The 17,552-nt window shown below is 37.2% G+C and overlaps 1 protein-coding gene across 1 annotated transcript in view; it reads right to left on the bottom strand.

The window, feature by feature from the left end:
- Nucleotides 1-592: 592 nt before the first annotated feature.
- SEMA3E (semaphorin 3E) overlaps nt 593-17,552 on the bottom strand; it is a 120,964-nt gene continuing 104,004 nt past the window's right edge. The window contains exons 12-17 of the mRNA XM_015880582.2: nt 16,606-16,697; nt 15,957-15,998; nt 12,616-12,782; nt 6,066-6,133; nt 5,425-5,564; nt 593-3,762 (exon numbers count right to left, since the gene is read on the bottom strand). Coding sequence (XP_015736068.1) covers nt 3,310-3,762; nt 5,425-5,564; nt 6,066-6,133; nt 12,616-12,782; nt 15,957-15,998; nt 16,606-16,697 — 962 coding nt within the window. The 3' untranslated portion in view covers nt 593-3,309. The remainder of the gene's footprint in view (nt 3,763-5,424; nt 5,565-6,065; nt 6,134-12,615; nt 12,783-15,956; nt 15,999-16,605; nt 16,698-17,552) is intronic.

Here is a 17,552-nt window from a genome sequence, read left to right as displayed (position 1 = left end):
AAAAAAAAAAAAGAAAGAAAAAAGAAAAATAAAGCACTTTAACTATATAAGTTAACTCAAGCACTTCCTGCTATATGACTGCTTTTTGGACATCTGGATGTAGGCAATTATTTTTATCTATTTTATAAATCTGTTCTACATAAAGAAATGTGTTTAATTCTGCAGAAAATTTGTGTAGACCCTAAAGGGCTATTTTTATAGGCTAGCACTCCCAACTAGATGTCCCAGCAGAGTCTGAGACCACAGTAGTTTGTATCAGGTGGCAATAATCCCATTGAGAACAGAAAAGTGAAAGGAAATTAAGTATTTACTACAAGTGATCCACGTGGTTTGTTCTTCATCAGACAGCAGTGCAGAAATCAAAGGTTTTCCAACTTGCTGTTTCTCAACAAATATCTATAAATTAGAATCTTCTGGTTTTAGTCATGTTCTGTTCTCAAAAATATATCCATGCAACATATGCTGCTCTATTCATGAGCAGCCCAAATCCACCTGACTTTGGAAGACTAAATCTATTCATGATCACCCACGTGATCTGCACGGGAACATTCTGTCTGGTAAAACAGAAATAATACAAATAATGTCAGCCAAATATGATTCTTAATTATATTTGTAATTTGACCACTTCATGCACATATGAAATACATCAAGCTCATAATGAAAAGAAGCAGACAATGCCCCCACATATACAAAGAAGCATTTTAAATAACATTGTGTATGAGCACCTTTGTGCATATCCTTTCTAGATACATTACTGTCAGTCTTTATCTTCTTCCATAGATGATGTAACAATCTGAACAAGATCTTTTAGTTGTGAATAATCAAGCAGGAAAGTTGCAAAGTATGAGCTAGAAATTTAAACTTTTACTAAAAAAAAATAATGGAATTCTCCATATATAGCCACTAAGGGGATGGGGAGCTAAAACACACTCTCATATTAAATCTGATTTGTGTATATCATGACTTCCACCTGAAATCTCAGAATGGACATAAAGTCATATTTGTTCCATCAGGATGAGATGCTGTTACTTTTTTCTTACAGTCCATTAAAGGTACATTTGGCACCAGACACTAACAAATTAATCAGAAAAATAAATAAATAAAATAAAATAATAATAATTAAAAAAAAGGTAAAATATAGCTCCCATTCCTAATGAAAACAAGTGGGCTCTATAATTCATCAGAAGATATCAGTAATATTTAAGCAGTTTTCCAGTCAGGGATGCCAGAGTAAATTTTACAGTGGATTAAATATAAAGTACGGATGGTTATTCTGTGTTCATTCTGTCACAGTCTTTAGTGCTAGTGTTTTCCATGTAGTTGTAAATAAACAGAGATCCTAACTGCTGCTAAGTTCCACTAAGCTGCCACTGAAAAGTGAATTTAACCAGTCTATTTTATCAGGTCAAAGTTAGCAACCTTGCACATTTATGCACAGCATCCATTCCCATCTCTCAGACAGACAATTTAGCTAAACAAAGTGCAAACTTCCCGATAAAGTGTTTTCTTTAAGATTACTGGCTGATGGAAAGGCTTATCTGCTGGTTTATGAGCATTTGCTGGCTGTGTGCACACGGGCTCTTTCCAAACCCTGCGATAGTCAGTTACCAGAGGGGCACAGCAATGCTCCCTACTCCTGCTCCAAGTCCCACTCACACAGTGCTTGGAGGGCACTGGATCAGCATCCATGACAATGTTTGTCAGCATAGCAAAGCCAGCAGATCTCTGTTCTGAATGTTAATGCTCTTTAATTCAAAATTCTGCTTTCTGATTAGAAGTTGAAGCTGTATGTGAACCTCATTACAGCCTGTGAATCCTTTGTATGTTTTGTTGGCAGAATCAAAATCTGGAACAGGTTGGCTATTTACTCTACTGGCATCATGTTTCTATTTATTTGAGGAGTTAATTAATTTTTAACTCATTTGTGTTTATAACATCCCTATTTTTCCACTTATTTATTTATTTATTTTTATATATGCATCCCATTTCGTAATACCAGATTTTCCAAGTAGTGAACTGAGAGATTTTCTGTATTTTATGCAGATGCTTTTGGACTCAAATAAAAGCACTTTTTTTTTTCTTTCTTTTTTCTCTTTTTTTTTTCATTATTATTATTATTATTTTCATTTTTAGAAAAAAGTCTTTAAAGTCCCAGATTGTAAATGACTGACTTCTTTGACCTCCTCTCCTAGTATCAAGCACAAGAGCAGAAAAGCAGCTCTTTCGATCAGAGATCATGTACCAGCAAAGTCTGCCTGGATCAGACTGGGATATTATAGAAAAACAGCTGTATAGTGCTGTTCTTGCTTCAGTCTACTTCCTTAATTTGTATCACTCCATTATATCCCACAAGTATATTGATGACATAAAGTATTACCTGAAATGTTCCATTTTCAGGATGAATGACTTCCAACACTACCTTCTCAATCTGTGGATTTGGCACATGGAGATGAGAAGTGTATGCTGAAAACAAGCCAGCTGTGGATCTACAAATACTTAGCTACACCTTACTTGAAAAAATATTTGATACCATCAGATTTGCTCTGTTTAGCCACAAGAGGGCACTCCCTTAATGCGTGTCGTTATTAAGGCAATGTCCATTACTAGACACAAGATAGACTTGTTTTCTATTTAAACCATTATTCCAACAATTCATATAGATGCGTTGAAGAATTTCATTCTGTTTGTGATCCCAGCATGCATTTGAATTACATTAAGTTAATATTATTTAGCTGTGATGGTACACCGTGCTTCATAAATAACTGATAAGACAAAAAAACAGTGGGAAGTAAACAGGGTTTCTCTTCATAATCTTTAGAAATAGCAGGACACAATATTAGCATATGCTCTCAGTGATGAATTTGAACTGGTCACAATCAAAATGAAAGATCTTAGGACATGCTGCTTTCAGAACCATGAGAAACTTGTGAAAACAAGGAAAGACACATTCTATGTTTCACCCACTCGTGAATGCTTATTTGAATTTACTTAAATATTCCATCATATGCAACAATATACAGCACAAGCATGGTCCACACATGAAACTGATTCAAGCACTCAAAGTCTGAAGATTGTCACGCCCTCCCTAAAGCAAAACTCTGATTGTATCAACCTACTTAGATAAGATTTTGTGTAAACTGCTCCTAAACAGTCATGAGTGTACTGTACAACTTACCATAGTGTATTTGTTTTCAGTCCTGATATTTTATACATATAGACCTGTTTCATTTACCAAAACCAAACTGATTTTTCCCTCTTACTGAAGTCCAAATAAAATTTTGCCCAGAAACAGCAAATGGATTTTGTCCATCAAGAGTCAGCTATGTTCCTGGGCAACCGGTAGTGCTCTGGCCTGATCCTTGCCTTCTTCTCCTGAGGACTGGCATATTTCCACTTGGATGGAGACATTTTCAGCTTTTTTCTCTTCTTATCTGTACACCAGACTTTTTCACAGTATTCCTCCACTCTCTGGAAGTTGCTGTAACCTATCAGTTGAAGAAATTCTTTGTACCATGGTTTTGATACCTGAGGTATGTTGCTCTGCATTGGGCATGGCATTTTGTGAGATATCTCCTCCTCATAGTCTTTACTGAACATTTCATCTACACGTTCTTCCTCGACTATTTCCAGGGTGATTTTTCTAACAGTGTGAACTATGCTGTGTTCCACTGTCTGACAAAAATAAGTCCCTGAATCCAGCCGATGCAGCTTCAGAAATAAGAGGCCAAGGTCCATTTTGATTATTCTATCATCTGTCTTCACCTGAAAAAAAGAGATAGTTGCATAGAGGAGAGTGCATTATCGCATTACACTGGGGCAGGGTATTTTTATTTATTTTTTTTAACACAAAAGTACTTTAAAGAATATAATATTAAATGTTGAGAGGCAGGAGATCCAAGACCCTTTATTTCAGAGTTTGTAAGCAAGTAAAATATTTACTTAAAAAAGAAGTTGAGCTGTGAAAGTAAAGCAGTCGACAAAATCTGGCAAGCATGGCAGAACAGACAGTGGAACAGACAGTTTTCTGCTTTCCCAGCATGGGTTAGTCATTCGTGGCTAAATGACAGAGAGAAGTTAGGTTGCAACAGGCAAATAAACTTCTGGATGGAAAACACGTGGGCATTTGCCAGCTGACCTGCGATAACTATCTCCGTGAATGCTCTTTTACATTGGCAAATGTCTTTGAAGCAGCACTCACAGACATTTTCAGATCATAGAATCACAGAATCACCAAGGTTGGAAAAGATCTCTAGGATCATCCATTCCAATCGTTCACATATCACCAATATTTCTCACTAAATCATATCCCTCAGCACAACATCTAAACATTTCTTGAACACTTCCAGGGTCAGTGACTCCACCACCTCCCTGGGCAGCCCATTCCAGCACCCGACCACTCTTTCAGAGAATTTTTTTTAATGTCTGACTTCTGATCTGACTATAGGACCATTGTGATCTTGAAGCCTCAGTTCTGTGTGTCATGTTGGAATTCCCCTGGAGCTTCTGAGAACTAAGTTATTAAATACAGTGCATTCAGAAATGATGGCATGCAGGGAGCACAGAGCTGCCTGAACAGCAGAAATGCCCAGCAGAATGGAATTCTCATCTTTCTATTTAGCAGTAAGATGTTGGGTGTTAGGTACATGTGCTTCTCTCTGCTTGGGATTATCTTTTTCTAATGATGATAGAATTATTCGTGTAAAATGGAATAAATATCAGAGGAAAGCATTAGAATCAATTCACCCTAATAGTATAAAAATGTACTGAAAGGTTAGAGTCTGAATTTACACTTTTGTTCCTTAGTATCTGAGGTGGTAGGTCTAAAAGGAAATACGACAACATATCCTTCTCCTACCTCCTCAGTAAAAGTCCTCAGGTTTCACTAAAGACTGAAATACCAGGTATTTTATTTTATGAATAATTGTCCTTGAATAAATGAATAATTGGGAACTTCTACAGCTCTATCAAGTACCTTTGCAATTGGGTAATATATATAAAAGAAGCAGAGAGTCACCAAAATCCATTTTCAGAAGGCTTTGTGATATAATGGGTGGGGCAGCACGAATTAAGAAATGCTAAGCAAGACTAACATTAGGAGTAACATTTACACTTTTCACCTCCACAATAACATATCAAGAGAAGTGGTAGATTCCTTTTTGTTTTGAGACCTTAACTAGTTTAGCTACAATTCAAATATTTATTCACTTATTCAATTTCAAGATTCTGAACTCATACACCAAATGAAATTTCCAGGCCTATGGCCTCTTACAGCCTATTAACTCAGTGGAGCATAATGACTTAGATGAACATCACAGTCTTCCCTTATGTACATTTCAGTAACTGATGACTGGCCCTTCAGTGAAGATGCAGTATTCCTAACCATGGGCTTAACTAATTAAAAGATTAGATTTTAACAATAGTTACCTCTTCCTTCTTAGTTTCATGGGCTCTCTGGACAAACCAGATTACTTTTGCCTGTAAGGTCCGAGGGGTGCACTCCAGAAGGGTGCTGTTGTACTCTATTCCGTAAACCAATCGCTCCTCAGTCTTCTCCAGGGCTTCTCCTGGAAGGAAAAGTTTTAAAACATATGTCATGTATGTGTCCATTTGTTTCTGACAGTCCTTGCCACCTCCTGACTTCAGTCTAGACTTACTTTTAAGAATGAAATTTAATCTACATCCAACCACATAGTTATTGCTAAGTAGTGCCTGGTGAAGGTCTGACTTGTTAAGTGAATTTTTCCCATCATCTCAGCCTCCCATAGAACATGGCTACAAAACAAGCAATGCAAATTGGACCATGATTCTGCTAAGATTATACACAAAGAAGCAGATCTCAGCCCTTCATATTGCCATTTGCTTGTGGCTGTTTCTTGTCAGTTGTTCAGTGATTTGATTTTAAGTCAGTTAAACAGGAGGATACCATATATGCTCCAGTATAACCACAAATTAAATATCTTTTATCTGGTTAAAAATGACAACATATAGCCTTTTGCCTTTTGGCAAAATCTGTACTTTCTGTGCCAGGCATTTGTTAACAGTTTGTAAAGGCATGAGTAGATTACCAATGAACTGCTGGCCAAAGCACTGCTGAGCTGCATTTCCATGTCGTACATCTTGTCTGCGGAAGCGTCTAGAGAGGAAAAATAATTCTTTATTTAGAAAATGTGTTTAGTGTGCAGATTATTGGTGTACAATGAGGAGGTATTCATTAAAAAAACAAAGAGCTAAATCTTGGCTCCTAAAAATGTAGCACTATTGAGAAAGATACTTACACGTTGCTATTTTATCTCATCTTAACCAACATATGATTGCATTTGTTTAAAAAAGCAACAGCTGAGGCTTTTAAAGTTCAGCTAGACAAGGTGTTTGACAGTCTTGCCCAGGTCCTGCTCTTACCATGAAAGGCCAGATGATCTCTGAGGCCAGTTCCAACCTGGGCCTTCCAAAGATTCTACGATTCTTTGCTTCTAAACAAGTCTATATGAATTCATACAAGGCAGATTTACTAATTGGTACAAGTAGACTTCACTGAAATTATTAGGACCTTCTCATAATGCCTCCTATTTTATGATGTTGGCCCACAATGTCAGAGGTGGATACAGGTGGTGTGGAAGTAGAGGGTCAGCCTTCCTGCTAATATTCCATTACATTTTGTTGCTGTGAGACAGATGGCAGCAGAGGGGCAGTCTGACAGAATGGTACCTGACATGGAAGTGCATATGAAGCAAAAGTGTGTCACTTTATTCCTCCATGTAGAAAATACTGCACCCATCAATGATTACTGAACGTTTATGGAGACCAAACAGTGGATGTGAGCACAGTAAGGCAGTGAGGAACATGGGCATGTTCCAAATGCCCATGCACAGCTGTCACATTACAACATGAAGATTCTCATTCAGCTGTGCAATAATATCTATAGCAAATCAGCGGATTATGACCAAAGAGCTGTGTATAGAGCTGAATATCAACTTCAGTGTCTTGGAAATGGTGACAATGTTAAAATACCACATTTTGCACCAGATGGGTCCTGTGAATTTTCACTGTCTTTTGGGACAGGAAAGGGCTTATCCTTCTGGATTTCCTGCAGCCTGGACAAACTATCAACTCTGACCACTACATCACAATGCTCAAACTTCCAGAGTCAGGCCAGAGAAGAAGACAACCTTTCTCCTACAGCATGATAATGCCAGGCCTGGTATAAGTTTGAAGGCTGTGGACCACATTGCCTATCTTGGCTGGACTGCCATACTCCACCAACTGTATAATCCAGATTTGGTGCCTTCTGACTTCCATTTGTTCAAGATGAAGAAAGATGGTTTGTATGGACAACATTTTCACAACAACAACACTGTGAAAGCAGTCGTGAAACAGTGGATGACCTCTGCTAGTGCAGATTTTTTACAAGTGTGGCACGTAGGCTCCTGTTCACTGATGGCAAAAATCCATAGCTAATGGTGATGACTTGAAAAAGTGTGTTTTGTAGCTGAGAATTTGCTCTATCAAATAGTTTTATTGTGCTCCTTGTGGTATTTTCTGTGGAAGCACTACTTTGGGGTGACCTATGTTGTTCTACGCTAGATTTTACTCATGGCTGTCACTCACCATATCTCAAAAGTGCAATTAGATTGTAACTATTTTCTGAATTCTATCACTCAAATTAACTTTTGATCTAGGGGTACCGGAGGACCAACAGAACAGCTTTAGTCTTTAATGATATTCATAATATCAGAGCTAATGTTTTGCCATCACTTTTACAGTGGAATCTCCAAATTCAGCATGGACAACATGGGGACCTCTAGGCAGACTAGGTGCTAAAAATACATGTTTCTAAACAGAAGCTGATATTCAATGATAGCAACAGGGCTTTAATTAATCCTGGGAATTTTCATTTTAATGTAAAGATGTGGCAGCTGTCCTTACTGATAACTTTTAAGTGCTAGTGGTAGTGCTACCAGCTTTGCATATCAGTGTATATAGATTATTCATAAGACACATTCTCTTGCAAAAATATGTAAAAATAAAATTGACATTAGCCTTAAAAAAACAAATGAAGAAGAAAACTTCACTGCTGTGAGGCAGCACTCTTTAGTAAGAAATGGACTGTTAGTAGATATATATGTAGTAAGTAAGTAAGCACTTAGTAGGTACGTACTAAGTACTAAGCACTTCCTGATGAACTAAAAACATCCTAGTCTTGTAAAACAACAATATTTCTCCAGTTGTTGGAGCCATTCCGGAGAAATAAATATTTGTTTGGTGGCAATGAGGGAAGATACATTTACCTGTACCTTCACTTCAGTGCTGTTTCAAGAGTAGGATGGAATGGGGAGCAGTGCTGAAACACAGAAAGGTGCTGGGAGATAAATGTATTTCACAAACACTGACATAAGCCTTGCACTTCTTATTTTTTTCTTGGTACTCATTTAATTCAGAATTCCATGAACAATAAACTATCACAAAATACTGAGATAAAATATTACAAGGACAATATTCAGTGACTAGCACAGGTAGAGTACGTGGATGTATAATCTGTAACTTGTAATAAAAAATTATCTGCAGGAAAAGAATACGGCCATCATCACCATCACCTGTACATGTTTCTTTACCATTTTCCCAGGGATAGATGAGACAGAGTCAAAAAGATCCAGAGAGAAAAGGTTTCATTACAGTTTGAAGACATGAAGCAGCAGACTGAGTTTTCATGTGCAGAACAAAATGTTACAACAGAGTGACATTTAAGTTAGCACCCATATCCTTTCTGTGAAAAGCATTTTACTCAAATGACAGCATATAATTTAAGGCAAGGCAATTTAAGATATTTTTCAAGGCAATGTAAGTAGAAACTTAAAAAAAAAAACAACTGAATTCTTGAAATATTCTTTTGCCTACCAGCTTGATTAGTGCTGTGAAAGGATATTCAGCAGTAATGCAGAGACTTAGGAAAAATACATAGGTTTTTATTCTCTTCCCACAAGGGTCGGTACATTGCGGGCCAGTACGGGGGCACCCAGGCTGCCAACACGGTTATAAAACGAGCGCAACCATCCGGGCCTGGCCGCAGCCCCGCACTACCGCGCCCTCTGGTGGCCGATTGCAGGTAGTGCAAGGAGCCGTGTGTTCATGAGTTCGGGTTAGCAGACCTGCAAAAGGTGGATGGAATTTATTTTAAGATACAACCCTTTTTCAGCCCGGACATTTTGTTGGCATAGATATTGGAAGAAGCTCATCAGTGGAATTTAGTGCTTGTGAAAAAGCACTGAACCTGCCTAAATCACATTACTGAGGTAACAGTGAACTAAAACAGCTATTTAAATACTGGAACTCTTTGCTTTCAGTGAATATTTCAGTGAAGTTCACTGCAAAATAATTTCTTTCTGGCACCTCAAGTATCTGCAGTATACCAGAGCTACTCACCTGTAACTACTGTGACAATGTGGTATTCTGTACTGCCAGCACTGGGATGTGGGACTTTTGGCTCAGTTTTTAAGTCTCCCAAATTAAATCCCACATTTAATTAATTATAAAGACTAAGAATTTGCAAGGAATTAAAATACAGGCTTTCAGAATTAAATAAGTTAGTACTGTTTTCCAAGCAGGGGGTTGGTTATGTCTTCTGTGGTTGTTTTTGTTTTGTTCTGTTTTTTTGTTTGTTTAATTTCTGCTGCAGTTCTCTATATCCTGCATGTGCCTTAATTTACAGGGTTTTTTTGTTTCATGCTTCTCTAAATACTTGTCATACCCTGAAGGCATTAAGGTCTAAAGCAGACAGCACATGAACCAATGGGAGCAGGATGTACTGTGTATCTCTGCTTCAGTTCAGCACCAGTTGGACAGGAATTAAAAGAGATTTCTTAGTACTCTTAACTGCTCTCACAAGGGCTGCTCTTACAATTCAGAAGCTCACACTAAACAACTTGTGCAAAAGTCTACATCAAACTCTGAGAGAAAGCCAAGCCAAATTAAGAGGTGTCTGCTCTGGTATGTGGCATCAGATGTGTCTAGAGCAATGGCAGGGTTATTGCCTGAGAAGGTGATAACTCTTGTAACTGAGAAGGAGAAAACTCCATGTTATCTCATGAGGCCTGCTCTTCCTAGCAATGGTTCCACCTGAATCCCAGCAGTTAAACGACTTCTGTATGTGTGCCCTGAGCACTCTTTGCCTTGCCATCTACTGCACAGTTAATACAAGCTCATAGCTGTTAAGAAGTTCTGAGCTTTTGACACTAGTTAAAGTGAACAAAGAAAATACTATTAATTTCTTTCAATATTAGGTGTTCCTGCTGGCTGTCCACCAAACTCTTAAATGTAAAACAAGTTTTACAGACCTTGAGAACATTCAATAGAGTGTAAATCCCTTCTTCACTGCTGCAGCTCTTATCTTGAGAGCAGGAGGGTGATAAGAGAAGTATTTTCTTCTTTTAGAGACTGACCTGATGAATGCTAAGGAGGTAAGGCACAGGAAGGTGCCTGGGGTGCTTCCCATATCACTGGATAAATGCATCTGTCAGGGAACTTAGAGACTGCTACTCTGGAAGTTGTCTTAGGTGAGAAGTATGCTAAAAATGTGCAACTGAGTTAAGGAGTGAGCAAGTTTCTCTTATCTTTTCATGGATGATAAACAGCTTGCACAACAGCATAAATGTGGGTGCAGCCTAAGCAGGCTGGTAGGAAAGCTTTTACCCCTTACCCTCTTTCCCAGATGGTTTTTACATCTCAGATAACTGACCCACAAGCATTATTACAATAACCCAATTTATATATACATTATAGGATATAAATCTGCTTGGCCCATCTGTTCATCTTCCTTAATCTGATTCCAAGGTCTCACATGGAGCAGGAAGCCAGAGCCTATGTTCCTCCCATAGGGCTGCTTGCAAGAGACATGAGAAGACTATATAATCCTATAAAGTGGGATACCTTTCCTACTTGGTTTAACCTGCTGCTCAGTGCAATAACTCCAAGAGATTTCTAGCATGCTATCATTGGCTGTATTTCTCATTTTGACTTTTTAATGCTCACTACCCCCCCAAAAAAACACATTATCCAACATTTTCTGTATTTGATATCTTTTAGAAGTGCTGTAAAAATGTCTGGATTATATTATACACGTTTTATATGTTTGATCAGGTATCTTTGTCACTGAATTAGAGAACCTGGGTTTGAGAGGGAGGGTAAGATGATAGCTATATGGCAAATCACTGCACAAAGAATGAGGGCCAGAAGCCATGAATGAGTGATTAGTAATGGTGAGAAGTCTGCCCAGGGGTTTTTCAAAGTGCCCAAGTTAGGTTCATGATTTGAATGGACCTCCAGAACAATCTGAATGTATAAATTCATCTAAGTTCAGCTTTCACTGCTGGAAATGTGTGGTTATCAGATTCTTGTTGTTTTTTTCATCCTTCCCCCCAAAAAATTCTGTTGGATATGTTATTGCTTTATGATATGCTTTCTGAATAAATACTGCCAAAATGAATCCCTGATTTTATAAAGAATGAAGAGTCCATCTTTCCCTTGCTGACCAAAAGAAATGAAAGGAAATTGAGGTTTGCTTAAAACTTTCTTCAAATAATAACTAAGTAGTTGTCATAATAACTGCGTTTAATTCATGAATTATTCCTTGTAATGCAGTTTATGTCTGTTGTGGTTTAACCCAACAGATAGCTGAGCACCACTCAGTTGTTTGCTTACTGCCCCACTTCCCAGTGGGATGGGGGAGAGAATAAAAAATATGAAGTAGAACTTGTGGATTGAGATACAACTACTTATTAAGATAGAGAAAAGGAAATGGACATTAGTTATGACAAATGTATATAAAAACTAATGCACAAGCAATTGCTCACCACACCCCAACTGATGCCCAGGCAGCCCTCTGAGAAGTGGAAGAGAGCTATGTGAATTTCCACCCCTCTCAAAACTCCCGCATGAAGTCATATGGTATGAAATATTCCTTTGTCCAGCTTAAGTCAGCTATGCCTGTAATTCTGTTCCTCTCAGTTCCTTGGGCCTTCACTGAGAATGACCTGGGCTCTGTACAACAATGCTTAGCAGCAAATATAAACGTAAACATGTTATCAACATTGTTTTCCTCCCAGAACCAAAACGCTGCATCAAGGGTAGTCAGGCACTGGAATGCACTGCCCAGGGAGGTGGTGGAGTCACCGACCATGGAGGTGTTCAAGGAAAGTTTGGATGTTGTGTTGGGGGATATGATTTAACTGGGAAGTATTGATGATGGTTGGACTGGATGATCTTCTAGGTCTTTTCCAACCTTGATAATTCTGTGATTCTGTGATAACTGACACTTGGAAGAAAATAATTCTGTCCTAGCTGAAACTAAGACAATATCCACCCCTTATTCCATACCATTTACATCATGCTCAGGTTCCACAATTTCTACACATCCTAGCTAATTACCACGTCCTATCTTGTTTTTCCTTATATATACACTCATATATTATTCCCATAGTCTATGATTTATCCATTTAATTTGTCCATGGTATTCATTTCGTTCAAAACTTTGGGATTCATCTTTTGTAGAAATCCTTCAGTGTATTAGGAACATTTCTAAAGCTATTTCACAAGACAGATTGCACAGAAAGAAGTAGTTCTCACCTCTTTGCCTGCATTCCTGTGGGGTAGTACCGGGAGCAGGAGATGCCATCCCAAGCACAGTAGGGATCTCGAGCCAGGCAGCAGTCAGCACAGGCTGTGCCATACATGTCACACTGGTGAAACTTCACTTGTGCTATGACTGACTCAGTTCCAATGTAGAGCTGTTGCTGGAAAAACATAACACATACAGTTCAGTTGCTAGAACTTCCAAGATGACTTCTGTAACAAGTGGAGTTTTAAAGAAATATTAGTTTCAGCTTTGTTGTGCATCCAGCCTATGCCCTGAGGGAGGCAGAGTTACTCTGCAGGAAGACTGACAACAGTCTAAACTCTCATGCATGAGGATGGTGGAACAGAAGGAAATTAGAATAAACAAATATGGTTTGGAATTTCCTCGCTTTTGAAGTTTCAACTCTAAGCTTTGTGTTTAAACAGAGACTTCCTTGAGGTAGTTTCCTCCTTACACTTCTATCACCTAACCAATCTGCATAAGAAAGCTTGACATAAAGTACTAATCAAAGTTCATCTTTGAAAAAGTTGAAAGCAACCTCAACCTTAAAACTGGACTTATCAGGTATGTTTAGCATTTGATGTTGCTACATACGTACAGTATGTTCACACATACAAAAGCACAGTAGCACTATGTTTTACATAATCCTTCAGTACAAAGGACTTAGATATTCCTTTTCTGCTACCGTACAGTCTTTTCTTATGAATTAATTGGTCACACTATATCTTCTTTACTATTATTATTATTATTTTTTTCCTCAACATTAACACTAAGGGTGTTTGAGTCATCTAAGTTTTCCTTTACAAAATAAATGAAATATGATCAATGTGAGTCAGAAGTGGATGGGATAATAAATTCAGAAAAGAACATCTTGAGTTTACAGGGATTTGAGAAAAATCTTGTTGCTGGTGAATGAAAATGGACTGAACACAGAAATATGCACTGCAATAGGAAATGCTTTTGCATGGCTCAATTCCAATGTTTTTCCAGATAGAAAAAGGATTCCTTCTGAACTGGGTTTATCCAAATGGCCAAAGAAAGCACAAGCTTTAAGAACGCTATATTAAAGTTGTTTAAAGCTGGAAAATGCAGTTAGCTCATTTAACCTGGCTTGCCTATCACAAACCATGAAATTTAATCCAAATAGTTCATTCATGAACCTGATTACATACCCACTATCTTTTTAGGTTACTAATTATAACTCTCAGAAATACCAGTGGAAGAGACCAGGAGAGGCTGGTAACAGCAATATTTGAGGACTTCTTCAGCTGAAATAATACAGATAAACAGGAACTGAATCAGATAACTAAACCTAAGATCCTTGTTAGAGGGTAATTCTTTCTTGTCTGCCAAGGCTGCAACATGACTGTCCCAGAAGATGTGAATAGCACATTAAGTGACATGTAAAAAAAGGAATTTTCTCTTTCATCTGTTAAAAAGAGTAAGCTCTACTGTACAGTTTGGTTCATCAGAGGAGAGCAAAAAGCATCCAATATCTAGCAAACAGAACATCAAAGAAGAGCATTATCTTTTAGCCACAAAGATAAACAGCTCAAGCCTGAAACAAGATATTTTATTATATCACTGACATAGTGAAGACTGGTGAATGTTATAATGCCGCTGAAACAAAGCTAACAAAGAAATCTCCATAGGTTCACAAACTCTACAGTTAAGGAAGACTAGAAAAAAATGTTTGGGCAGAGAAATTGCATAACTTTTTTTTTTTTTTTTTTCTTCACATAATCCTAACTACATTATACTTCTGTGCACAAATCTAATGTTAAATGCAAAATGATTTTGTGCCAGCTATGTACACACATTCCAGCATTTAATTTTCTTTAGTACAATGAAACTTCATGCTATTTCTAGATTGAATTTGTCTATACTCAGAAATCTGAATTGACTTTTATTGCTTTGAAATCAATGTTCAAAGCCTTCCCCCTCCTTTGCTTCTACAATAAGTCACTAAGTTGGGTGAAATTCAATGCCTGGATGCCCAATTGCCTCTCCCTTTTCTCTTTGATATGTTGAAAAAGTAGAGCAGCTTCTACTGCCCGCAGGAACATTTAATCTTCAACCACTGAATAGTTTTGGCAACTTTCCTACTATTCTCTCCATAATTTCCAGGTGCTTCTTGAAACTGTGGAGTTAGCAGATGTCTTGGGTATAATGGTGGCAGACTACTTCCCTTTTAATATAGTGTATCCTTCTCACTCTTCCAGCATAATCCATTTACTGTGACATTTCACCAAGAGCCAATAAGCAGACATCTGAAATGATACTCTTTTTTTTTTTTTTCCAGACTCCCTTTCAGCTCCAATTATTTTGTGATTCTACAAAATGTTCACTTAGTTGTAATGTTAGGCAACCTAGTCTTCAGAGCTCCTTTCAAAGTCTATGTAAAAATAAATAAATAAATAAATAAATTGATCCAGGAAATAATTCAGAAATAAAAATCAAGTTAGGATCCTCACCCAAATCATTATCAGAGGAGTTTTTCTTTCTACACTGTCTACAGAAGAATGCAAGTTTACTAGCCACCAAAATTAAAATGATCTTTGAGGCACAATCACACCTCCTATCAATGCAATCCTCCTTCTTTGTTATTTTTGTTTCACCGTATTTCTACGCACCTATATTGCAATACTTGTCTACGTTAAGAAATTAGTATCCTGGGATGTTTATAATGGCTCCATCCTGAGATGGGTCCATATCTACAATAGGGAACAGATGAGTATCTATTTACAAGAATAATAACTTAAGTATTTGTATTAGGTGAGGCTAACAGAAACTCTGAAGGGAGTCAGGCCTAAACAGCTCTGCCTTCATTGTTAACTGAATTTATGGGACACCCAGTAAGGCTTATTTAGAACTTAAATTGCTGTGGGACTGAAACCCACATGCATTTATCAGCAAGGAGCTTTTCCTTGAGTTGTCACATCCACCAAGCTAATCCCTATCATGATTACTCTGCCAGTATCTCATTGATCAAATTGCTTTTTCACTTGTTTTTGTGTGAACAATACATGTAAAAAACAGAGAGTGGTTTAACAGATTGAATCTTGGAATTAGAAAACATAAATTCTTCATAAAGGAACAGAACCAGAATTTGTATTACAAATGGATTTGCTGTTAGAAGACAAGATCTTGTTAGAGGTTATGTACATCTATCTATCTATCTATCTATCTATCTATCTATCTATCTATCTATCTATCTATCATCTATCTATCTATCTGTCTATCTATTTACCTACCAATCATCCATCTATCTAATGTTTACAGCTTTATTACATTTGAGTCACAATTTTTGCATGTGAAACTCATCACTTACCCTTTTTGAGGAGATTTCCATTGAAATAATAGGAATTGGCACCTAGAAAATAGGAAACATCCTTGCTTAGAAAAAATCATGTGGCTTTACTATGAGAATAAATTAGGCAAAATAGTGTTAATATTTACTTGTATTCAACACTGCTAGATACTTTGATTTTTTATTCTAAGTTCTGATCCTCCAAAAAGATGTGGGGAAATTGTGGTTTGGGGAAGTACTGCTTTAAAAGAGTTTATTTAAAAATGACAAACCAGCACTTCTGGATTATCAGAGCCACAGGAACACTACAGTTTCCCTGCTAAACAGAACATTATCTCATGCCACCACTGAACTACTTTTGTCCTAAATGAAAGTGTAATGTTCTTTGTAACAAAACATTAATTGAAGATAAAATTGAAAATAACAGGAATTCCTTCTCAATACTCTCCTCTGTTTTCTGTTCAGATTTCCTGGAGCAATGGCAAAATGTAGCTCCTAATAAGTCTATTGAAAAAAAAAAACAGTAGAAAATGAAGAATTCATGTCTTATAATAGATAATTAGAAAAATTGTTGCAGACAACTATTATGTAATGTATGTCACATTTTTAAAATTTAACTGAAAAATTTTCAAGACAGTTTTATATATGCTTCATATACAGCACGGTTCACCTTGAATACTTGCAGCTCTTCAAGAATCACTTCTTCCATTGATTCTGTCTCTTGATTGTAAATTGTAATGACTTTCAGCACAATTCCATTGTCTGTGAAGAAAAACAAATATAAAAATACTGGAATAAAATTTATGGAAACTTTTATTTGGCCTTCAAAGACATTAAATAACGGCTACAGAACACACATACTAATCTTAGAAAACAATCACACATACTAACATGTTTCAAAGATATTGTGACATGCTCTGGCCTATCTGGCAACTAAGAGACATCTGAGACACCCCTGAGAAACACGATTAATTAGTTAGCATTTTTCAAAGTCTAGGTCATAACACCTTGGTTTTCTGCAAAATAACAGAGTGGTCATATCTGAGAAAAAGAAATGACAGTAGGAACGGGAGTCCATCAAGTCATGGGAGTGTTAAGTGGTTTTAATTATAGGATCTGAGTGTTGACACTAGTTAGGAATCTAGTAACTATCCCTAATTTCTCACAGAAGTTCTATTCTTCCAGGCAAAAACACCAACAAATTCAGGGCTTTATTATATGCAGTCCTCTTTTTCTCACTGAGCTGCTGTTGAGCTGAAGGTGTTAATAAAAGAAAGATAAGCAAAGAAAAGCTGTACTTTCAAAAAGTTTAAGGCACTTTGGAATTTAGGTCCATCAGTATATTTGTCAGTACAGCTACTTCAGGAAATTAAAACACAAGAATAGCATCTGGTCTTCCACCACTTCAGTTTTGTCTTGTTGACTATTATTAAAGCATCTTACTTTCCTTAATCTGAAAATCTGTCATCAACAATGGCAGCTATCAACTCCTTATGTTACTTTCTGCCACCTTTGGTTTGCAGGTGAAATATTAAGCAAACAATGGGAAAAAAATATTCAGCAAAAGATCAAAGAGGCAAACATAAAGGGGAACTACTTCTCAAAGAGAATATGTGA

The sequence above is a fragment of the Coturnix japonica genome, chromosome 1, assembly GCF_001577835.2.
Source record: "Coturnix japonica isolate 7356 chromosome 1, Coturnix japonica 2.1, whole genome shotgun sequence".
Taxonomy (NCBI): Eukaryota; Metazoa; Chordata; class Aves; order Galliformes; family Phasianidae; genus Coturnix; species Coturnix japonica.
This window is presented reverse-complemented; position numbering and strand designations above follow the sequence as displayed.